The sequence below is a fragment of the Sus scrofa genome, chromosome 15, assembly GCF_000003025.6.
Source record: "Sus scrofa isolate TJ Tabasco breed Duroc chromosome 15, Sscrofa11.1, whole genome shotgun sequence".
NCBI classification, from domain to species: Eukaryota; Metazoa; Chordata; class Mammalia; order Artiodactyla; family Suidae; genus Sus; species Sus scrofa.
The window spans coordinates 121,265,673-121,289,559 of NC_010457.5; the positions used below are offsets into that span (position 1 = coordinate 121,265,673).

The 23,887-nt window shown below is 50.9% G+C and overlaps 3 protein-coding genes across 5 annotated transcripts; 2 read left to right on the plus strand and 1 right to left on the minus strand.

The window, feature by feature from the left end:
* Positions 21 to 8,141, plus strand: ANKZF1 (ankyrin repeat and zinc finger domain containing 1). The gene is given in 16 exon segments (XM_001925639.5): positions 21 to 157; positions 425 to 563; positions 566 to 601; positions 2,593 to 2,705; positions 3,345 to 3,447; positions 3,566 to 3,759; positions 4,380 to 4,492; positions 4,586 to 4,733; positions 5,015 to 5,243; positions 5,435 to 5,581; positions 6,318 to 6,789; positions 6,953 to 7,064; positions 7,200 to 7,367; positions 7,505 to 7,538; positions 7,541 to 7,589; positions 7,796 to 8,141. Coding segments are annotated over 15 exon segments (2,151 nt in total). The 5' UTR covers positions 21 to 157; positions 425 to 454; the 3' UTR covers positions 7,920 to 8,141.
* On the minus strand, positions 6,172 to 19,419 carry GLB1L (galactosidase beta 1 like). Of its 3 annotated transcripts, XR_002339315.1 has the most exons (19): positions 19,179 to 19,337; positions 17,507 to 17,631; positions 17,140 to 17,306; positions 16,751 to 16,900; positions 16,502 to 16,562; positions 11,426 to 11,520; positions 11,174 to 11,348; positions 11,027 to 11,085; positions 10,804 to 10,925; positions 10,655 to 10,695; positions 10,343 to 10,461; positions 9,954 to 10,028; positions 9,748 to 9,837; positions 9,504 to 9,617; positions 9,352 to 9,394; positions 9,098 to 9,229; positions 8,663 to 8,878; positions 7,174 to 8,512; positions 6,172 to 7,069 (listed from the first exon to the last, which is right to left on the minus strand). XR_002339315.1 is itself a non-coding variant. In XM_021075739.1 (16 exons), exons 3-16 carry the CDS (start codon positions 16,757 to 16,759, stop codon positions 8,243 to 8,245), a joined length of 1,578 nt encoding a protein of 525 aa, XP_020931398.1. In that variant the 5' UTR covers positions 16,760 to 17,306; positions 17,507 to 17,631; positions 19,179 to 19,358; the 3' UTR covers positions 8,069 to 8,242. The 3 variants fall into 3 exon arrangements, 1 of the variants encoding a protein (XP_020931398.1); XR_002339314.1 differs by lacking the exon at positions 9,352 to 9,394 and having other exon boundaries at positions 19,179 to 19,419; XM_021075739.1 differs by lacking the exons at positions 6,172 to 7,069; positions 9,352 to 9,394 and having other exon boundaries at positions 8,069 to 8,512; positions 16,751 to 17,306; positions 19,179 to 19,358.
* STK16 (serine/threonine kinase 16) lies at positions 19,393 to 22,803 on the plus strand. Its single transcript, XM_013984521.2, is given in 9 exon segments — positions 19,393 to 19,475; positions 19,834 to 20,023; positions 20,575 to 20,794; positions 21,043 to 21,176; positions 21,347 to 21,467; positions 21,581 to 21,676; positions 22,072 to 22,153; positions 22,156 to 22,192; positions 22,307 to 22,803. Coding segments are annotated over 8 exon segments (915 nt in total). The 5' UTR covers positions 19,393 to 19,475; positions 19,834 to 19,937; the 3' UTR covers positions 22,446 to 22,803.

A 23,887-nucleotide genomic window follows, 5' to 3' on the forward strand; every position in this document is an offset into this window, starting at 1 on the left:
CGCCCTACACGGGGCGGAGCTCAGGTCTAGGCGGTACCGTGTGTCCTCTCTGCTGCTCCGTAGTGACGAGATTGTTGTGGTGTTGCAGAAATCCGGGTTTCGAACTGTAGACGTCCATGCGGCTCGGCTCCCGGGGACCTTTGCTGCAGCTTCTGAGGTCTGAGACGAGTCCACGCGGTTTAGTCATTGCTGAAGCTCATGGCACGGGTAACGAGGAGCGGTTAGTTAAGGAACCTCAGTGATTTTAATTAACTCTGTTGGTTGCTCCCATTTCACTCCTGTGTGTTCCGAGACTGGCGGTTTGAGAAAGCGGGCTAAGATCGCATATTAACCCCAGGGCCGACTCCAAGTTACACAGACAGGAGACGCGGCAGCAGGATCATGCTTTGGGGAGCTCTGTATCTTAAGCGCCTTTCTGCTCCAGGAGCTGCTTCTAAGTAATCTCTGCTCAGCCATGTCGCCGGCTCCAGCTGCAGCTCAGGCTTCTGTGTCGATCTCCCTTTTTGACCTCAGCGCGGATGCTCCAGTCCTTCAGGGCCTGCGCCTGGTGAGCCACGCTCCTGGGAGGTTCTGGCCCAGACTCTGCGGACTTCCTGTCCAGGTATCTGGAAAGTGTTGGGGTGGACCCAGGAGGGACGTGATTGTGCTCTTTGGAGCTTATTGCTTCTCCAGGGAACACATTCTTATCGGCGTTTCCCAGCTTAGGAGCCCTTGTTGACATCTTCTGGATAAATTTATCAATTCTCAACTGCAGAATGCTTGCTTTTTACTTTCTTTTTTTGTCTTTTGAGGGCCACACCTGTGGCATATGGAGGTTCCCGGGCTAGGGGTCCAATCGGAGTTGTTGCTGCCAGCCTACGACAGAGCCACAGCAATGCCAGGTCGGAACCTCGTCTGTGACCTACCTACACCACAGCTCACGGCAACGCGGGATCCTTAACCCACTGAGCGAGGCCAGGGATGGAACCAGAAACCTCATGGTTCCTAGTCGGATTCCTTTCCACTGAGCCACCACGGGAACTCCTGCTTTTGACTTTTCCTTTTAAGCCGAAGTTCGTATATATGCTTTTTAACTATTATGAATTTAAAGCAATATTTGTACATGTAAAATTAAAGTCTATTTTCTGGTCAAAAAAAAAAAAATCAATCTCTGGAGTTCCAGCACAGGCTCCTGAATTGTCTCCAAACAAATCTCTTGCCATTTCTTTTCCTTTTTTTTTTGTCTTTTTGTCATTTTCTTGGGCCGCTCTGGCGGCATATGGAGGTTCCCAGACTAGGGGTCGAATCGGAGCTGTAGCCACCAGCCTACGCCAGAGCCACAGCAACGCGGTATCTGAACCGCGTCTGCAACCTACACCACAGCTCACAGCAATGCCGGATCGTTAACCCACTGAGCAAGGGCAGGGACCGAACCCGCAACCTCATGGTTCCTAGTCGGGTTCATTAACCACTGTGCCACGACGGGAACTCCTCTTGCCATTTCTTATGCCTCATCACATTAACCCCACTGCCTGCAAAAACACTTCAAAATTCCTAGATATGGTTTCTTTTAATTTGTAAAAGTTTTTTATTTTTATTTTTATTTTTTTTAAGGCTGTGCCTGCAGCATATGGAAGTTCCCAGGCTGCGGTTTGAATTGGAGCCCTAGCTGCCAGCCTACACCACAGCCACAGCTACCCCAGATCTTAGCCATGTCTGTGACCTACACCGCAGCTCATGGTAATGCTGGATCCTTAATCCACTGGGCAGGGACATGGGTCGAACCTGCGTCTTCATGGATACTACTCGGGTTTGTTACCACTGAGCCAAAATGGAAACTCCTAGATATAGTTTCAAAATTCCTGATATAGTCCAAATTTAACTGTATTCCAATCAGTCATTCCTTCTTGCTGAATATAAAACACTTAGTCTTGGTTTTGTACAAGTTTAGTTTGTTTTTCTTGAACCTTTTAAAAATTTTATTTACTTATTTATTTTGCTTTTTAGGGCCACACCTGCAGCATATGAAAGTTCCCAGGTTAGGGGTCAAATTGGAGCTGCAGCTGTTAGCCTTCACTGAAGTCATAACAACATGGGATCTGAGCCATATCTTTGACCTATATCACAGCTCATAGCAATGCCAGATTCTTAATCCACTGAGCGAGGCCTGGGATGGAGCCTGCATCTTCATGGATACTAGTCGGGTTTGCAACCAGCTGAGCCACAATGGGAACTCCCTCTTGTATCTTTTTTTAAACAAACTGCACACTGTAATTAGAAATATAAACTTAAAAAAACTGGCATTTGGGAAGTGGTTTTTGCACAGTTAAAAATAATTTTAACCTTACCAGAAATTATTTTCTGGATTCATCTAAACAACCTCTTTGGTTAATTTACATACAATATTTGATTTATATTCATTTTACATTCACCGGAAGCATATTTGCTACATGTGATTGCTATGCCATGATCACTAGACTGTATATTCCTTGAAGGCAGGGATATGCTATTTCTTTTGTATCCTCCTCTAGTTTGTGTATCAGACAGTGACTGTAATCCCAGGCGCTGTGAATTTAGACTCTTTCTACCTCTGTTTACCCTCCCCTTGTTTAGGTTCAGGGGAGAAAAAAAGCCCAGAAAGAAAACCACTCCAGTGTCCTCTGGATACTTCAGAGAAGTTGTGTTGTTCAACCTGTGACCAGACCTTCCAGAACCACCAGGAGCAGGTAAAAGGCCAGATGGAGAGCTAAATGGTGGCAGTAGACCTGTAACGGTGGGTGAAAAGATGTAGACATTTGATTTGGCTTTAATAAAGGTCCATGTTCTGAAAGGCAGTTAGTGTTTTCCAGTCATACTTTCTGGAGTTCTATTACAGGTCTTAGGTACCATGAAAGGCCAAGCTGGGGAGTTCCCTGGTAGCTCAATGGATTAAGGATCCAGCATTGTCCCTGCTATGACTCAGGTTGCTGCTGTGGTATGGGTTTGAGCCCTGGCTCAGGAACTTCTGCATGCCACAGGTGTGGCCAAAAAAAAAAAAAAAAAGCCGAGCCAGGGCATACTTCCACATTGTGCTTCCCTTTTTTGCTTTCTACTATTCTTTTTTTTCTTTTTATGGCTGCACCTGTGGGATATGGAAGTTCCCAGGCTAGGGGTCGAATCAGAACTGCAGCTGCTGGTCTAGGCCACAGCCACAGCCACACCAGATCCCAGCCACATGTGTGACCCAGGCTGCAGCTCGTAGCAATGCAGGATCCTTAACCCACTGAGAGAGGCCAGAGATCAAACCCGCATCCTCTTGGATACTGTGTTAAGTTCTTAACCTGCTGAGCCACAATGGGAATCCCCTTTTTTTTGCCTTCTGCTAGAGGGAGCATTATAAGCTTGACTGGCACCGGTTTAACCTAAAGCAGCGTCTTAAGGATAAGCCTCTCCTGTCTGCCTTGGAATTTGAACAGCACAGCTCCACAGGTGATGACTGGTGGGGGACCTGTGTGGAAATAGGAATGGGGGTGGAAGACCCTAGATTGGAGTTTGAGGAAAGGTCAAAGATGGGGCATCAGACTTGCATATCTCATGTTGTTCTCAGGAGATCTTTCCAGCATCTCAGGATCGGAAGACTCAGACTCAGCCAGCGAGGAGGATTTGCAGATACAGGATGAGGAGAGAGCTGAGGCTGAGAAGCCTAACCGACCCCGAGGCTTCCATCCCCATCGTGTTCTTTTCCAAAACGCCCAGGGCCAGTTTCTTGATGCCTATCGCTGTGTCCTAGGCCCCCGCCAGGCAAGTGCCAGCACGGGTTGTGTGGTCAACCCCAGCCTTCTGTACGCTCAACCTAGATTTCCCCTCAGCATAGCCCTTTCTCCCTTCTTCCCTTCCTTCCTGTTGGGGGATGGATATTGCACTTGACAGCACAGTCTTGGATTAAACTGGCCTGAACCTTAGACCAGTCAAGTGTAATGGAATTAAGTTTGGAAACAGGCCAATCTAAGTTTGTGGTTCTACTACTTTTTCTCAACTGCCTCTACAGCCTCATTTTCTTATTTGTAAAGTGGAGACAAGCACGGGGCAGTTGTATTAAACGAGGTGGTGTATGTGAAAGACTTAGCACTGGCACTTGTTTCTTTCCTTTTAAAGCCGCACCTGCAGCATGGGGAAGGTTCCATGCTATGGGTCGAATCAGAGCTTTGACTGCTGGCCACAGCCACAGCAACTCGGGATCCAAGCCACGTCTGCAACCTACTCTGCAGCTCATGACAACACCAGATCCAGGGGCCAGGCATCAAATGCGCATCCTCATGGATGCTAGTCAGGCTCGTAACCCACTGAGCCACAATGAGAACTCCTGTTCCTTGCTCTCTACGTGCCACGGATATTACTTGTGCTGCTCCTCTGTCATCCAGGTGCCTCCAGAAGAACCAGAACTGCTGCTACAGAACCTGCAGAGTGGAGGGCCCAGATATTGCGTGGTGCTCATGGCCGCTGCTGGCCACTTTGCTGGTGCCGTTTTCCAAGGGTGAGAGGGTGCTGCATGGGGTCTGGATGGAATGGATCCTCTTAGCCTGGGAGGACCAGCTGGTTTCCGGTACTGAGTCTGTGCTGTCTACAGACGAGAAGTGTTGACACACAAAACCTTTCACCGCTACACAGTGCGGGCCAAGCGGGGCACAGCCCAGGGGCTTCGGGACGCCCGGGGTGCAGCTCCTCGCTCTGCTGGAGCCAACCTGAGGCGCTACAATGAAGCCACGCTATATAAGGTAAGTTCAATGTCCCAGATCTGGCTGCTCTTCTAATCCATTTTTCCCTCTCACTTGACTAAATGTTACAGTAGGGAGGTTGGCTCCTTTGTCCTCCCAGCCTTTATTTCTGGGTGGATGGAGGCAGAAGAGGGGTGAATGCCCAGCAGTCTTAGGCCTCTCATTCTTCCTCTATTATCTTCTGCCTTCCATTCCCTACACGCAACCTGTGGGCCATTTTGTGGCTAGAGATTTAAATGTAGCCAGTGAAGCGATGCAGGGTGAATTACTCTCTTTTCTAGGATGTTCGTGACCTGCTGGCAGGACCAGACTGGACTAAGGCACTGGAGGAGGCCGGGACGATAATGCTGCGTGCCCCCCGCTCTGGCCGGGCCTTGTTCTTTGGAGGTCGTGAGGCTCCCCTGCAGCGGGGGGACCCCCGACTTTGGGATATCCCCCTCCCTACCCGCAGACCCACCTTCCAAGAGCTCCAGCGAGTGCTCCACAAGCTGACCACCTTGCATGTCCATGGTGAGCCTTCGGTCCAGGCCTCCAGGCTCCCTAGACCTTCCCATCCCTTCTAGCCCAAGCCTGAGGTTCTTGTTCGTTCAACCAGATGATTTTATAGCCCTTGGACTGCAGTCCAATGGCATTTTCATTGAGAGAAACCCTGGCTGGCTTCTCCTCAGCTAAATTTGAGAAACGTCTTTTGTTTATGGCAGGAGAAGACCCCCGGGCAACAGCCAGGTTGGATTTACCTCAGACCCGCTGGAAGACAGTGAGAGAAAGGAAGCCTATCAAGGAAGAAACCAAGGTCCCCAGCGATGATAATGAGGGGCTCGGGCAGAAGGAGGAAGCTCCCAAACAGGGTTTGAGCACCATCTGGCAATTGTCAAATCTCTCTCTGGGGGTCTGTCCTAGAATTGCAGTGGCAAATCCCCTACTCTCATAACTTACCCCCTTCCCCATGTATAGGTAACCCTTACCCACACCACCCACACACACCCACACACCCACCCACCCACCCACCCACACACACACACACACACACACACGTCTGTTCATAGTGTGGAGTATGTGGTGGCACTTACTGAGAAGTGTTCAGTGACTTTTCCAAATCTCCTATCATCGCTTCTGTTCACTGATGTATTCTAGTGCTTGGAGGTCTTAGTATGAAGTTGATGCTGGAATATGTACAGTGTGGATCTTCCATAATTTACCTGTCTTCTTGGATGCTCTGGTTTGGGGCCAAGGGCTGCTTCCCTCACTGCAGACTGTTGGCCTGCGTGGCTGTCCCCTGCTCCACGTGTTCCCCTGTTGTGCACCACCCTGAGGCTGTCCCAGGAACATCTGGGACCCATCCCTGCATAGCTTCTTCTGGGCTTGTCCTCGTCTGGGCTGAGAACCTCCTTTTTGCACATGATACTAAAAGCTTCAGTTCTTGACATGCTACTCTATCTTGGGTGATAAAATACAAACAATTTTATTGCAAGATGATCTGAATTACCTTTTTACGTACATTCATATGCATATGGGGTGGCCCACACACCCTTCGACCTTCTGCTTATTCTTTAGAAGGATCTAACGTATCAAATTTTCCCCTAGGTTCTGAGTCAGAGGGAGAGGATGGCTCCCAGGTAGAGTTGGAGCTAGTGGAGTTGACACTGGGGACCCTGGATCTGCGTGAGTTTGAGGTACTGCCCAAGCAGAGGAAGAGGAAAAGGAATAAGAGGGAGAGGAAACGAGACCTGGAGGCTGGGGCACAAATGACTCTTCCTCAGCAACCTCCAGAAGATGAGGCCTTCTCACAGGCAGCCCCTCTGGGGCCTCCCCAGGAGGAGGCCAAGCTCCCTGGTCAACCAGAGCTCTGGGATGTGCTTCTGGCCGCGTGCCGAGCTGGCGATGTGGGGCTGCTGAAGCCCTGGCTAGCTGCCAGCCCCGTGGACCCTCGAGTTCTGTCTCTGCTCAGTGCCCCATTGGGCTCCGGTGGCTTCACCCTCCTGCACGCAGCAGCCGCAGCTGGGAGAGGCTCAGTGGTTCACCTGCTGCTGGATGCAGGTGCGGACCCCACTGTACAGTAAGTAAGGGTCTCATTGCTGATCCCTCTGGGGGTATGCAGAGAATGTTCTGGAGGCTAACCTGGGCATTGGCTACTTGACAGTATTTCCCTTGGTCTGCTTGGGTGACGCCGGAGGTGCAGGAGGCAAAATGAACCCATCTTGGGGGGTTTTTGCACCTAGGGACTCCCGGAACCGGCCCCCGTATACGGTTGCAGCTGATAAATCGACACGTAATGAGTTCCGGAGGTTCATGGAGAAGCATCCAGATGCTTACGATTACAACAAGGCTCAGGTCAGCTGGAAGAGGAAGCAGCAGAGTGGGAAGGCATCAGAGATCCTGCCTAGATCTTTGCTGCTTTCTTCTAGTTTTACCGAGGACAGCTCGTACAGATAGGTCTTACCTTATACCTTCCCGGAAATCCTCCAGGTGCCAGGGCCACTGACAGCAGAAATGGAAGCCCGGCAGGCCACTCGGAAAAGGGAGCAGAAGGCAGCCCGGCGGCACCGGGAGGAGCAGCAGCGGAAGCGGCAGGAGCAGGACAAGCAGGAGCAAGAAGAGCAGAGGCGATTTGCTGCCCTCAGTGACCGAGAGAAGGTGAGGCCAGAGGTTTTTCCTTCCACAGCAAGACTTCCTGAGAGGTCGGATCCCTTCCCTGGTGCACGGCTGTCACTTCTTGGGTACTGTCTCCATCACTGGAGCCTTGTCCTCAATACAACTTCTCCTCCCCTCAGAGAGCTCTGGCTGCAGAGCGCCGACTAGCTGCCCAGTGGGAGCCCCCACCCCGCAGATCCCTCACCCTGCAGTTGGCAACGTACGGTACGTGGGGGGCTTGTGATGTCGTAGGGATCATTCTGGACAAGTACAGAGTGCCTGCTCCATGTTCAGAAAGGCTGATGTGGGGATTTGAGATGTTCTGGGAACCTCTGGAATAAAAAGAGAAGCGGCAGGAGGAGGGATAGGACAAGCTTGGATGGGCAAGTCTCTGGGAAACCTGCCCAGCCGTTCTTCTTCCTCTTGTGCAGACGCTGCTGGAGCTGTGGGACATCCCTCCAAGGCCTCATTCCCTTTCACTACCTCGACTTCTCTTTCTGCTCCACACGCTGCCTCCAGGAGCATCGCCGTCAGGCCGGGAAGCCCTCTTCCTGATCTCTGGCAGCTCCACCTGGGGCCACTGCTAGGCCCTGGGCAGGCACATTCACACTGGCCCTAGGTTTCTTCTTCCCCACAAAACCGGAGGGCATTTGGAAGATCAAGGTGAGGGACGCTGGGGAAGCAGGGCAAAGAGGGCCACAGAGGTGTGTGGAGCTGGTACTGTCTCCGGAACTTTAATCACAATAAAGTTTGGCAAGGAAGCTGCCCTTGTACTTAGACTCAGGCCTGTGGCCTTTGGTTCCTTGTGGTCACTGTGGCTAGCATAGCACCAGGGATCCTGCCCGCTCCGTGTCCCAGGTCCAAGGGTTACCTTTCTTTCAGTGCCCACTCAACTCCATTGGTTCAGAGTCACCTTGTATATCAGTTGAGAGGGAATAGATGTATGTCTTATGCAGAGTGCTATTGAGGATAGGCCTATCCAGGAACTGGATTTGGGGCTGAGGAGGCACATTTTCTAGCTCCAGCACTGTGATTTTGTTGAGGGCTCCCCTAGGAAAGAGCAGGGGTCTTGGCACGTAGAGGGTCTGCTGTGGGCCCCGCTTTGTCCAGTAGCGGCCCAAGTTAAACCCATTGATCCAGACTTGGCCCTGGGGAGGAGCGAGGAGAGGAAAGTAAAGGATCCGTGCTCCAGGAAGTAGAAGTATCCCCTGTGGGGTTTCTAATCAGAGGGATAATTTCTGCTGCCCCTCCTTCCCTGCTTCTCCTCTTACCGCCCCACCTCCAGCCCCATCCAGTACCTTGGTCCATCCAGGTAGATAGAGGAATGTGTCCCCGCCTGAGTCGAAAACTGGAAAGGTCGTAGAGTAGAAGGTGGGGCCAGAGGGAATTTGAGGATGGGGGGTTTTTAGCAACTGGATGGGAAACCACCACTTTACAAGATTATCCACTTTCAGAGGGAACATCAGCCACGGGGTAAGGATTGTTTGCCCCAGAATGGGCGGCTCTAATAGGCCCTGTGAAGAAGGCAGATGAAAAACTCATCATTCACTAAGTTCTAAAGCCACACTATTCCTAAACAGGCCCATGAGGCCATGTCCAGATCCCCACAAACCATTTTGGTGCCTAAGCCCTGAGGACTTAAGCTCTTGTTTCTCTTCCATTAGGTCCTTATCTTTCCAGGGGAGTCTGATCAATAAGAGTATGGGGGTAGGGAGTGGGCAAAGCTAGCTCACCTTGAAGTCACTGCTGTTAGACCCGAAACTGAGCCTCCCCATGTTCTCCAGCAAAACATCCAGTTTGGCTCCCCTTTTCCCCATCAAAAATAGGTTGTGTTCCATGTTTCTTTCCAAAACACCTTGAAACACCTGTGGATGAGGATGTCTGTGAGAGGAAGGGCTCACCGCACAGGAAGCCACATTAGGACACATACTTCGAGGGCAGAGAATGTAGCCCTTCTGTCGGTTACCCATCCATTCTAGAACCTTACCCTCAGTCACACTCTTCCTCATCCCAGCTTATCCCTGGATCCCCTGCAAATGTGAGCAGGCAATGGGAAAGGGTAGATACGGGAAACTTGAGGCCAATGGGTGCTGGGAGGGAGAGGAAATGGGCTGACAAAGCCTAGAATTAGGTTCTCACCCCATCCACCATGACGTAGGCACGGTCATGGACTCCATTGTTTGGCACCCAGAACTGTGTTGGCTCAGAAACAGTATGGGTCAGATGGGTCCGGTACAACATAAAGCCACGGTCCTGGGTGTGGAAGAGTGAGCTTTTAAAAGGTGCTGAGAGATAAGAAAGGATGCTGCGGGCAAGATGCCTAGCTAAGGGAACCCCTGCTATAGCTGCTGCCATACCCACTGGGTGTGGGATTACGCTTTACCTGGTTGACAGCCTCAAAGGTCATTGGCAAGATTGAATGGATGGGCCCTTGTGGGCACAGGAAATCTAGGAAAGCCAGCAAATCCCCATCCTATTAGAATAAGGGGGAAGTATCAGAATAAGAGGGAAGTTTCAGAATACAGGGCAGGACAGGTTAGGCTATTTAGAGAATAAAGGGATAGAATGAGAAATTGGGGAGGAGCTTACCAATTGTAGGGTCAGAGGTCCAAGCATCATCTTGGGGCTGGGGGGAGGTAAAGGTCCCAAGGGAATTTCCTGGAACTGAGCCCAAATTCTCTCAGGAGCCATAGGAAGACCACACCAAGCCCCTCTATTCCAAGACCCCACGCAGGGTTCTGAACCAGGGGTTCAGGGAAGGGCTTCAGGGGCCATGAAGATTCTAATTTTGTACATATTTGTGTGTATCTCCCCAGGCAGTCCCGTTTGGGTGGGTGCGAAACGCTGCCGGGGGATGCTCAGGGGACTCTCTGGCCCAGACAACTACTGATCTATGGGACCCTGTTACAAACAATTTGGGCACTCCCTCCCCTCAAGTCCGTAAAAAGCCTTTGGTGCTTAATGAAGTGGTAGGGCACCTTGCTGATGACATTTCGGATAGCAAAAAACTTAGGTGTGGGGTCCCCTGCTTCAGAGATGGGTGCATCGTAGTCGTAGCTGGTAGTGATCGGAAGAAAGCGTCCCTTCTCATCAGCACCTGGGGTCAGACCAATTTCATTAAATCAGTGCATCTTGCAGAGGACAGGCACTAAGCGATCACGCAGAGGATTTTGCTGTCAGAAGGGGCAGGAGTGCCCATATCCCGCTTCTAGATATCCTAATCCATGCAGCCCCCAGATGTGAATTCCTTGCTGCCCCCCTGCTTCCACCCCAGGGACCATCGGACTCACCATTCCAGTATCCAAAGTTGGTACCTCCATGGAACATGTACCTGAAGTGGGGGCAGTGGAGGGAAAGGTAAAAGCTGACCCACTGCATCTTAACTTTCATCCCCAACACCCACTTACAGATTCACGTTGGCCCCAGTGTCTCCAGTTACATGTTCACACTGGCTCCCAACTCTAGCATCTTCTCTAGTCCTTTGGTTACAGCTGGAACAGAGCGTGTGGAGTGATTCTGGCCCCAGTAATCCAGCCAGCCTGTGTAGTACTCAGAGTTCACCTAGAGTGAAGTGAAAGGAGCTGTGAGTGAGATGGGAACCCTGCTCAAGCCATTCCCCACGCTGACTTCTGCTTAGTCTGCCCTCCCCTCTGGCTCCTCACCAGTGGCCCGTGGGGTTCATACTTCCGAAGCAGGGCAAAGATTTTGGTCATGTTGTCAGCTGCAGGAAGGAAGCAAAGGTGGCAGCTAAACAACACAGAACAGGTACCCCTTCCCCAGACTTCACTCCGAACCCTTGCTCGGGAGACCTGGGCCAAAATCTACAGTGGTATAGAGTCCCTGGAGGGAGCCGCATTTGAGTCCTTCGGGCCCGTCTGTGGTGAAGAGCAAGATCTTGTCTCCCAGCAGCGCACGGAAGAGCCCAGCCAGGTGCCTCATGTACTTCACGTCGCAGGCCCTGTAGCTACCGTATTCATTCTCCACCTGCCCCGGGAAAGGAAAAGCGGAGGTAAGGACACGGGCACCTCCATCCCCCAGCCCAGTCAACTTGCCACGTGTACCTGAATGCTAATGATGTTGCCTCCATTGTGGTAAAGCCATGGGTATATCTTGGGCAGCAAGACCTTGAACCAGGAGTCTACTGCGGCCAGGAAGTCTAAAGGAAGGGGCAGGGCACTGCTCACTAGGGCACCGTCACCTCCTCGGCCCCCACCCCCAGCATCAGTACTAGCGACTTCAGTGCTGCCTGAACTCTGGGCTGCACTTTGCATCCCACGTACAACTACAGGTCCACAACTACACCTGCGAAGCGGGGATTTGTCAGAAGAAACTCTCAACCTAAGCACTTATATATTTAAATCTGAGCATAGGAAACAAAGCAGCTTTTCTTGTAAGTTTTTTTTGTTTGTTTGTTTGTTTTTGCTGCACCTGCAGCATGCAAAAGTGCCCCTGCAGTGACCAGAGCCACTGCAGTGCCAAGGCTGGATCCTTAATCTGCTGAGCCACACAGGAACTCCTATAGACAGGAGTTAAACAAAATGTAAAATGTTTTGTATATTCTTAAAACATTTAATTCCTTTATAGTTTGTGTTCTGTATAAAGGAAGCCCAGGTTGTATTGTCTCCTTTAATCCAAGCGTACATGAAATCCCATTCAACAAATCTTTATGGGTGCTGACTGCACTAAGTACTGTGTTAAGTGTTAGGGATACAGAATGGACCAAAATGGACCAAAATCTCTGCCCTTGTGGGATTTCCCTTCCAGTGAGGGAAGCGCTGAATTAAATAAGGTAGGTAAAATATGTAGTATGCTGGTGCCAAGGAGAAAAGGCAGGGAAGGAAGGTATAAAATGGTGAGGTGGAAGGAGTTTAAATTTCAGAGGTTAGCCCAGGGAAGGCCCCACCGAGGTGGCTGTGCAGGAAGACAGAGGGAGTGCCATGCGCAGAGGCCACAAGACAGGAACGTGCCTGGTGGGTCTGGAGAACAGCACAGAAGCCAATGTGAACAATGCAGAGAAGAGCAGAGGTCAGGGAGGTGACTGGGCCTTTTAGGTAGGACCTAGTAGACCATTTTAAGGAATCCATGGTTCATATTCTGAATGAGATGAGAAAATACTGGAGAGGTCTAGGCAGAGAAATGACATGATCTAAAGTACGTATGTAGGAGTTCCCGTTGTGGCTCACTGGAAATGAATCTGACTAGTATCCATGAAGATGCAGATTCGATCCCTGGCCTCCCTTAGTGGATTAAGGATCTGGCGTTGCCATGAGCTGTGGTGTGGGTCGCAGATGCAGCTCAGATCCTGTGTTGCTGTGGCTGTGGTGCAGACTGGTAGCTATAGCTCTAATTCGACCCCTAGCCTGGGAACCTCCATATGCTGAGGGTGTGGCCCTCCCCAACAAAAAAAAAGACCAAAAAAAAAAAGTTTGTATACTTATCTTTTAATAGGATCACAGTAACTGCTGAATTGAGAATAGACTACATGGGGGAGGAGCAGAGAAGGGAAACCAGTTGGGAGTTATTAAGTAATCCAGCTAAGGGAGTTCCTTCATGGCTCAGTGGTTAAAGAACCCAACTAGAATCCATGAGGATGCGGGTTTGATCCCTGGCCTCACTCAGTGGGTTAAGGATCCAGTGTTGCCATGAGCTGTGGTGGAGGTCAAAGACACGGCTAGGATCCCTCGTTGCTGTGGATGTGGTATAGGCCAGCATCTGTAGCTCCAATGTGACCCCTAGGCTGGGATCTTCCATATGGGGCAGGTGTGCCCCCCCTTCTCCCCCCCACCCCGCCACCCAAAAAGCAAAGTAATACAGCTGAGAAGAGGTGGTATGGACCTACATGGTGGCAGTGGGGGTGATGAAAAGTAATAGAATTCAATATATTTTAAGAATGAAGCTGATGGGATTTTTTGATGGGCTGAATGAGGGGTGTGAGAGAAAGACACCTGTGAAGAGTTCACCATAATGTTTAGTCTGATCAGTTGGAAAATGGATTTGCCATTAACTGCGATACGGAGATACGGAGATGATACGAACAACTTGTATGGAGGCCCTTAGCTGTAGCATTATGCCTTTTAGACCTCCAAGTGCAGAAGTCAAGTGGACAGGTGGATATACGTTTTGGGAAGTTAGAAGGTCCTGACTGGAGATACATATTTCAGAGTCATCAGCTATCAGATGGAATTTAAAGCCATGGAAATGGATGACATCATAAAGGAAATAAAGACAGAGACATCCCAAGGCCTGAGCCCTGAGACACCTCAGCATTTAGTGGAAAGGGAAATGCAGAAGAACCAGTAAGAGACTGAGAAGGAGTGGTCGGAAAGATTGCAGGGGGAAGGGTGGGGCCAAAAAGTGTGGAAACCAAGAGAAGAGCATTTCAAAGAGCAAAGTGAGCAACTGTACTGAATGCTGCTGACCGGTCAAGGAGGACAAGGCCTGAAAAATCATCTCAGATTTAGCAATGAAGGGGTCACTGATTTTCTTAAGAAAACAGAGATTACACGTCAGTGTTCTAGCGATACTTTATCATTTTAAATATACACCATAGACAATTGAGGTTGGGAAATGCTGTAAGTGGCATAAAGCCCTCCAGCACCCTAAGAAGTCAAATAGCACCTGGAGAGTCCTCAGCAGCTATAGGCATTTTGACTTAAGACCATAAACTTTTTTTTTTTTAATTTTGTCTTTTGTCTTTTTAGGGCCTCACCCATGGCATATGGAGGTTCCCAGGCTGGGGATCAAATCAAAGATGCAGCTGCCGGCCTTCACCACAGCCACAGCCACAGCAATGATGGATCCGAGCCCAGTCTATGACCTACACCACAGCTCATGGCAACACCGGATCCTTAACCCACTGAGTGAGGCTAGGGATCGAACCTGAATCCTTGGGTTCATTAACCACTGAGCCGTGACGGGAGCTCCCTATTTTTAAAATTTTTTAATTTAAATTTTATTTTATTTTTGGCCATACCCACAACATGTGGAAGTTCTCGGGCCAGGGATTGAATCCACGCCACAGCAGTGATAATGCTGGATCCTTAACCCACTGCACAAGAGAGCTCTGCAATCTTTTTTTTTTTTTTTTTTTTTTTTTTTTGTCTTTTTGCCTTTTCCCACAGCACATGGAGGTTCCCAGGCCAGGGGTCTAATCGGAGCTGTAGCCACTGGCCTATGCCACAGCCACAGCAACGCCAGATCCAAGCTGAGTCTGCGACCTACACCACAGCTCACGGCAATGCCAGATCCTTAACCCACTGAGCAAGACCAGGGATCGAACCCGCAACCTCATGGTTCCTAGTTGGATTTGTTAACCACTGCGCCACAACAGGAACTCCATCTGCAATCTTTTTAAAAGGTGTAAAGCAGATAGAATTATTCCCTTGCTCTAATGACCTATTTGCACCTGAAATTAAATCCAAACTTTCTGAAATACTGGGCCTCTCACCTTTTCTTTCTCTACGCTTTTTCCCTAGGTGATGTCTCAGTACCCATGGATTTAAATGCCATCTTTAGACTGATGACTCCCAAATTTATACCTTTAGCTCAGACCTCTTCCGAAGCTCCACACTCACACATCCCATGGCTTACTTAATATCCTCCCTGGAGTGTGACAGGATAGAAATTTAACATGGCCAGCACAGAGTTATTACTTCCCCAAAACACTTGTTCCTTTGTTACCCCTAGTCTTCTTTAATCTCTCCTAAGACAGTACATGGCACCACTACCTTGACTGGCCAGAAACTTGATTCCTTTCTTTCCCACCCCTACCCACACTGCCCCCACCCCTTTCTCATCAAAATCTATCAGTCGAGTCCTGATAACTTTTGTCTCCCACCTATAGTTCAATTCTGTCCTCTTCTTTCCATGTCCAATGCTATCACAATCTAGGAGCCACCTCCTCTCTCCTCAGCTACAGCTATAGTCTCCCAACTAGTTTCTCCATCTCCACCCTTGCTCCCCTCAATCCATTTTCCACATCTGAACGCAGTCTGAAAACAAATCAGATATGCCTGGTGAAACTCTTTCAATGACTTCTGTGCTTATAATAAAATAGCCCCTGGAGTTCCCGTCTTGGCGCAGCGGAAATGAATCTGACTAGGAACCATGAGGTTGCAGGTTTGATCCCTGGCCTTGCTCAGTGGGTTAAGGATCCGGCATTGCCATGAGTTTTGGTGTAGGTTGCAGACGTGGCTTGGATCTGGTGTTGCTGTGGCTCTGGTGTAGGCTGGCAGCAACAGCTCTGATTAGACCCCTAGCTTGGGAACCTCCATATGCCAAGGGTGCAGCCCTAAAAAGACAAAAGACAAAAAAAAAAAAAAAAAAAGCCCCTTACAATGGCCTGTAAGGTCCTGCATTAAGTCCCTATCTAGCTCCCATTTCATAACATATTACTCTCTCCTCACCTTGTGCTCCAGCCATGCTACGTTCCTTCCCATCTCTGGGCCTTAGAAGATACCATTCCTTCTAATTGCTTGTTCTAACCTCACTCTTCATATGACCAGTGCTTTCCTTTTTCTAGAGTCAACTGAAATGTCATCTCAGAAAAGTCTTTTCTGACCTCCCTCCCTAAAAGAGGCCCTCTCTGTTACTCACTATATCAACTCCTTGTCTATTTTCTTGTGTAGTATTTTATTTATTTGTGTTTTTTTGTTTTGTTTTGTTTTTAGGGCCGCACCCAAGGCATATGGAAATTCTCAGCCTAGGGGTTGAATCAGAGCTACAGCTGCTGGCCTACGCCACAGCTACAGACATGCCAGATATGAGCCGCAACTGCGACCTACAACACAGCTCACAGCAATGCCGGATCCTTAACCCACTGAGGGAGGCCAGGGATTGAACCTGCATCCTCATGGATACCAGTCAGGTTTGTTTACACTGCACCATAACAAGAACTCCACTGTTACTATTTTTATAGTTCGCAATAATCTTAAGGGCTTTGGGGTTGTTTTTTAAAAATATTTCTTCCAGACTGGGTCTGTCTGGTCCCCCAGTTCCTGCCGGGCATGACAAAAACACTCAAATATTTAAATGAATGATGTCCAGTTAGATGATGGTCTCATCTGTTTGGGGCACCCAAATGACCTATTTTGTTGTCATTTGCTTTTTTCTGTGTCAGATCTTTTGTCTCAACTCACCTGGATCTGAGGTTCTCAGGTGAATTTTAGGTTTTCGAAGCAACCAGGCTGGGAGACCCCCCTGAGACAAACACAAAGTCAACAAAGAAGTGTGTGGGTTTTGATGCCTGGGGGTGGAGAAGGGGAGGTAAGAAGGGGAGGAAGTTGAGTGTATAGTCATGGAAGTGGCCCTAGAGTGGGGGCAGATGGGAGGAGTCTAGGAACCCCACTTGGGTGGCTTTGTTTCTATCCCTTCTCCAGTTAACTCACCATTCCCATTCTGCACAGATGTAAGGTCCTGGTCTTAGTATGACCAACAGGTTCGCTAAAGTTGCCTCTTTCAGAAATGCAAAGAGGTCGCGGCTGCCATTAAAGTTATAGACCCCAGGCTCTGGCTCATGGTAGTTCCAGGGCACATAACTGAGAAAGGAAGAGGTTAACAGGGCCCAAGGTGGGGAGATGCTGGGAAGGCCTGGCAGGGAATCTCCAGGAGCTGTTGGAAGGAGGTCCTGGCCTGCCCTTTCCCACCCTTAGCCTGGAGGCCCAGGAGCTAGAACCCCTCTCATACCCAGCCAATCTTCCTGTCGCGATCCCCTTCTTAAGGGGGTGGTAAGAAGTGTAAATCCCACCCTTCCACGGCTCTTGTGAGCACTTCTTACAACTGTATGGCGTTGAGGCCACTCATTCGCATCTTGAAAAGCCGGTCTGCCCACAGCACCCGCGGTACCCGGAAGTAGTGCAGGCTGCCAGACACGTAGCGGAACGGGACCCCATCCAGGAGGAATCTGTCGTGGTTCCGATCCACTACAAACGACCGAGTGTCTGCCTGCAAAGGGAGAGACCATGCTCAGCAGGAGTCTGGAGTCGGGGGGGGGGGGGGGGAGGGCGGTGTCAGCGTCTGTCAAGAACGGAGGAGATGGAACGAGCCCCTCCCAATGTTTTGTTTTCACTTTTTCGTTCTCTCCTCCATCAGATCCGATCCCGTCCCACTGCACCCAGCTGGCTGGTTTGATCCTCTCATCTTACCTGGGGCGGCAGCAGCAGTGTCAGGAGCGGCAGCAGCAGGGAGGGTAGGCAGAAAGGCTTCTCGGGAGCCATGGCACTTTTAGGGCTCTTCAGAGACGGTGGTCCGACTGTCACGTGGCAGATTCCTGGGAGGGAACCGCAGGGAGCAAGTGGGCGGAGATCACCTCAAGTTGCCAGGCAGTCAGTCTGGACTTTGTCTCTAGCTTGCAGCCATCCGTTACTCTGTTAGTTATTGTAAAACTCCTCCACATCTTGCTACTCAAAGTGCAGTTCATGAACCAGCTGTATCAACATCACCTGGGAGCTTGTTAGGAATTCAAGAGTCTCAGATTCTACCTCAGACTTATAGAATCAGAATTTGTATTGTTTTGTTTTGTTTTGTCTTTTCTAGGGCTGTACCTGCGGCATACGGAGGTTCCCAGGCTAGGGGTCTAACCGGAGCTGTAGCTGCCAGCCTATGCCACAGCCACAGCAGTGCCAGATCCAAGCCGAGTCTGCAACCTACACCACAGCTCATGGCAACACCGGATCCTTAACCCACTGAGCAAGGCCAGGGATTGAACCCTCAACCTCATGGGTCCTAGTTCGATTTGTTAACCACTGAGCCACGATGGGAGCTCTAGCGTTTTTGTTTTTGATTTAAAAATATAAATTGTATTGAAGCACATAAACAGAACTTGTATTTTAACCAGATTTCCAGGTGCTCCTGAGCACATTCCAGACTGAGAAGTAGTGCTCTACTACACTGAGCCCCTGAGGGTGGGGAGGGCCTTGTCCAGCCTGAATCCTCTGCTTCTAGCACAGGGCCTGCCATAGAGCATGTTAAATTTAGATGAATGTCAGAACCAGGGGGCCAAAATAGGTTCAGAATCGAGGGAAACCAGAGGAAGATCTTCCCAGAATGTGCAGGGGTCAGGGGACCAGGTTACAAGAGGGATCTTTCTCCTGGAAAGTCCTCTTTCAGCAAGAAACCATCCAGGTCATCCTATCTTTTTGTGCATGTGTTCCTCTTTCCAATCTATCCCTGCCTGCCTGACTTGGCAAGACATCAAGGACAACTGCTTGGTTCCAAGGCTTGGAAATTTGTGAATTTCCACTACTCATGTCTTCAAAGTCCCAAGCCTGGGATGTGAGGATCGGGGTAGTAATAATAACTATTATTTATGCTTATTGACACGACTGAGGGCTCTGCATCAAATATGTGCTAAGCACTTTACATCTCCTGTAATCTTCAAACAACTCAGTGAGGTAGATTATTATCATTCCCATTTTACTGATGAGGAGACTGAGGGGTAGTAATAGTACGTAGCCTGTCCAAGGTCATACAACTAGCTTAGTAGAGCTGGGATTTCAACAAGGCATTCTGGCCTCACAGTTCATGCACTTAACCTTAGGCACTATATACCTATTTTACAGTTAGGGAAAGTGAGGCTCTGAGAGGTTAAATTAACTCATCCAGGTCACACAACTAGTGGACTATTAAGACAAGATTCAGACCTTAGCCTGAGCTCTTAACCACTGAGGCGATGGTAATGGGATACAGGCAAGAGGCCCCAAGGTTGTACTGATCAGAGTTCAGGGGTCCAGGCCGCCAGCACCCGCCCCTCTGAGCATCCCCCTCCGGGCTTGACACTAGTCAGTCACCCAGCGCGGGAGGTATGAGGCCTCCTACCTCCGGCATTGGGAGATGGAGGTCCTGGGGGCTCGGGGCCGAGCCCGGCTTTACTCCCCTTTGGCGTAGGTGTCCGCGTCTTGACCCCCACTGAAGGCCAGGCGTGGAACCCTCACCCGGGTCCTGGGACCCGTCCTCCGGCAGGCCTAGCCAGCCCCTGGCCTCTCAGCTCTGCGCCCCCGCATCGTCCGAGTGCCAGGCGGTTGCTAGGATACCGCTGGCCGTTACGGCGGCGCGGACTGATGACGTAACCGATGCTTCCGGTCCCTGACGCTCCCCACCCCCAGCTTAGCACAGGTTAGTGGGGATTCCTGGCCTGCCCGCCGGGCGCTCTGCGCGCCAAGACCTGGGGAGGGTTCTGCAAGGGGTGGGCACGGGACTCGCATCTCCGCCTGGAACTACCCTAGTCCCTGCCTTTGAGGCCAGACGGGCGTGGGAATAGGGGCCGCCCAAAGGTGGGCCGGGGTGGGAGGAAGCGGCCTGGGAGTCGGCGCAAGGCCTGCTTTAAGCCCCCTGGCCTCAGCTTCTTGGAGTGCCCTGCCAGGGCGCGTTTTCTCTAGGTTCCGAGACCTGGGCCTGAGCGCTCCACGTTGGCATTTCAGGGGGTCTTCTGGATTGAACCCGGCCCCCGACCCCGCCATTCCTTTCCTTCCAGCATGATCCGCTGGACCTCCAGCACCTTGCCTGAAAAAGACCACTTAACTTGGACGAACCCTTTGGCAGCCTCAGACCGTCCTTGAAGAGAATGACTGAAACACTATGGGCCATGCACTGTGTGTCTGCTCTCGGGGAACTGTCATCATTGACAATAAGCGCTACCTCTTCATCCAGAAACTGGGGGAGGGGTGAGTGTTCGAAAATCACTTTGCTGGTCCCCAGGGTATTTGAAGGACATCAGTGTGCACATGATCCGGGCATAAAGGTTTTCTCTCTAGCCTCTAACTCACCTGACAGAGCCCAGCTACGTGGTGGTCAAGAAAGTGGATTGTGGAGCCAGGCCTCCTAGATTCGCCATGTATTACCTTGATAAGCCGTGGTTTTTTTCCTCTGCTTATTAGAGCTAATTATGCTTCCCTGGTAGGGCTGTGAGGATTAAATTAGATCATGCATATCAAACATCTCACCTACTGCTTGGTTCATAGCACTTGATAAATATTGACTGTGATTTATTTAATATTTATTGAGCATCTATCTTGTGCAGAGCACTGTGTTAAGACCGTAGGACCACAAAGATGACTGTCCCTGCTATTGAGCTCAGACTTCTTTTTAGAGACACACCTTGGGAAGGTTGCTACTAAATGGGAACAACACTCCCCTCCTCTCCCCAGGGAATTCCTCTGGGTTTAAGCAGTATGGGTGATGACCATGGTCCTTCACTGACCCCTTTGGCCGACAGTGGGTTCAGCTATGTGGACCTAGTGGAGGGGTTACGTGATGGACAGTTCTACGCCCTGAAGCGAATCCTGTGTCATGAGCAGCAGGACCGGGAGGAGGCCCAACGAGAAGCAGACATGCACCGCCTCTTCCATCACCCCAACATCCTTCGCCTTGTGGCTTATTGTCTGAGGGAGCGAGGCACTAAACATGAGGCCTGGCTGCTGCTGCCCTTCTTCAAGGTCAGAAAGTCTCCTGGCTATGGAGGGGGTTGCAACAGAGCCACTTGCCAAGGGCTTTGTGACGGTCAAGCACATTTGGAAGCAGAGGTCATGTCCTGGTTTGACCACTTCAGATTTGGGGTTTAAGGGACCCAGATGGGACTGTGTGGTGTTCGGTGAAAGGGTTGATGGTCTTTGGCATAGGGAAGGGATCAGGCTGAAGAAGCAGAGGCTCAAAAACCTCAACTGTGGGGAAACTTGTTTTGCAGAGAGGCACGCTGTGGAATGAGATAGAAAAGCTGAAAGACAAAGGCAACTTCCTAACTGAAGAGCAAATCCTTCGGCTGTTGCTGGGTATCTGCAGAGGCCTTGAGGCCATTCATGCCAAGGGTTATGCCCACAGGTCAGTGGGAGGCTCCCGTGTACTTGCTGGGCAGAAAGGAAGAGCCTCATCAAGAGAAATGAGAGGTCTCTGCACTCCTCCAAGGGACAGCCCTCACGGTTGTTTTGCCCCCCTAGGAGTCCAGCCTCCCCGTCCAGGGCTGCTCACAGATCATTTCCACTTCCCTGCAGGGACCTGAAGCCCACAAACATCTTGCTTGGAGATGAGGGGCAGCCGGTTTTAATGGACTTGGGTTCCATGAATCAAGCGTGCATCCACGTGGAGGGCTCCCGCCAGGCTCTGGCCCTGCAGGTAAGAGTCTCCAGGTTCCTTTGCCCACCTGTTCCCCAAACTGCAATGCCCCAGTTTGGTCACATGACCATGACCTGTGCCCCACCTTTTGAGCTCTGGGGCCACTGTTCCAGGACTGGGCAGCCCAGCGGTGCACCATCTCCTACCGAGCCCCGGAGCTCTTTTCTGTGCAGAGCCACTGTGTCATCGACGAGCGGACTGATGTCTGGGTGAGGAGCATGTGGGTGGGAATTCGGGGTGGGGAGGGGTGCTGCTCTGTACCTACTGTGGAGTTGAGGAGCAGGTCTTTGGTTTCTAGTTGGTTCCAAGGGGCCCAGGAACCATGTATGTCCTCATCCCCCCTCGACTTCCTTCCTGGGAACTGTCGCTGAGACTGTGCTCAGTTGCTCAGGAAGTGGTATAATCCCGCCCTTTGAACAGGGCGAGGACCGCTAAGTGTCAGGGCTGCAGAGGCCTCCAGCTAACTGGCAGTTGCTCTGGGCCCTGGTGGTGTCACATGACTGAGGTCGGTTATTCTTTTTAGCTATTGTAGTCTCCTTTCACTGCAGAATTCAGAGGAGAGGTATCACTCTGTTGGTGCAAGGAATAACCAAGTTATGCTCAGTCCCTAGGATGCGTGCTCTATGCCATGATGTTCGGGGAGGGCCCTTATGACATGGTGTTCCAGAAGGGTGACAGCGTGGCCCTTGCGTGCAGAACCAGCTCAGCGTCCCGCAGAGCCCCAGGTGAGCAGTGAAGGGGGGCAGTGAGCACTTCAGACTCCTCCCTGCCATTAGCGGGGCTGGAGCCCTAGAACAGGGGTCAGCTGCCCTCCTGACCCTGCCCTCCTCCTCCTCCAGGCATTCCTCAGCTTTGCGGCAGCTGCTGACCATGATGATGACCGTGGACCCCCAGCAGCGCCCTCACATTCCTTTCCTCCTGAGTCAGTTGGAGGCACTGCAGCCTCCTGCTCAGGGCCAGCACACTACCCAAATCTGAACAAACCAGTGGCCGCGTTGAGAAGGTGGCCTCTGTGCCTTGGGAGAAACTTCCATCCCTCAGTGGAGTCTCCATCCTTTCTATCCAGGACCCCTCTCTTGTGGTTGGGGCAGCCAGGGGTGGGGACCGTCAGCTCAGTCTTCTGCCTCTGTCTATGCTCTGTTACCCCAAAGAGCAACACCTGGACAGGGGGCTTGACTGAGTGGGGGTGGATAAGGGTCGGGGCTGGGGTAAGGGAAACTGATAGAATCTGGTAAAGGCTCTGCAGGTCTGCTGAGCTTATATCATGATATGCCTCCAAATCTGGGTGCAGGAGAATGTATCAATAGAAGAATAAAGTAAAAGCAGCCTGATGTGACCTTAGTCTCATTGTTCTTGGAGTGAGAGAAGAGGTGCAGGGGGAACGGAAGTCCGGTTGCCATTTCCAAGGGAAGAGAAAAGAGGGACTGGCGCAGCATCAGCACCGGTGTGACTTCATCACTCCACGTACGGAGGCAGGTGTACCTGCCTGAGATCTGGCTGGTTGGCAGTAGACAGTTCTCCCAGCTTAGTCGAAAACTTCAAGCTCCTCTGGCTTAAGCTGGCTTCCATGCCCAGAACTGGGGCCAGGTCCCACTAAAGGCACACTCATTCTTCCCTTCATTCCCAAGGCTGGGTAGCTTAGTCAGAGCAGCCTAGCCGGTTTGCCAGGCAAGGGCTTCTGGGTGGAGACACCTGAGGAAGCTTTGGGACAGCTACACAACAGGTCCCCAGCCTCTGCCTGGGGGCAAGGGGAGTGGAGGTGGCAGCCATTTTGGCCCCAAATGTCTCCCAATGGTTCTATTTTTTTTTTTTTTTTAGCTTTGACTTTTATTTATTTATTTTTGCTTTTTAGGGCCACACCCACGGCATATGGAAGTTCCCAGGCTAGGGGTCGAATCGGAGCTACAGCTGTCAGCCTACACCACAGCTCATGGCAACACCAGATCCCCAACCTACTGAGTGAGGCTGGGGATCGAACCCACGTCCTCGTGGATACTAGTCGGATTCGTTTCCACTGTGTCACAACGGGAACTCCCAGATGGCTCTAGTTCACACATGGTTAATGGCTAATGATTAATGAGGCCAGTGTGGGATGGCAGTATCCAGCTGCCACTTCCTGCCTACTCTGCTGAGTAAACAGGGGCCCTGCCTTTGCTGGGCTTGAAACCTGTTCCCTGGGGAAGGGCACTGCGTCCCTGAATCACCAGGGAGGGGAGGCAAGGGCAGGGCTGGCATTGCCTGCTCCTTAGATTGAAGCTTCTTCCCCCCAACTGTGCCCACCCCCAAACGCTGACGTCAGTGTGGGTCCTGGGGTGCCTATTAGCAAAGTGGAGGTTTCCCCCAGGGCACTGGTAGGAGGCTCCCACCAGCTGGCACAGAGACTGAGGCCAGAAAGAAAGCACAAACGGGAGACAACCTGA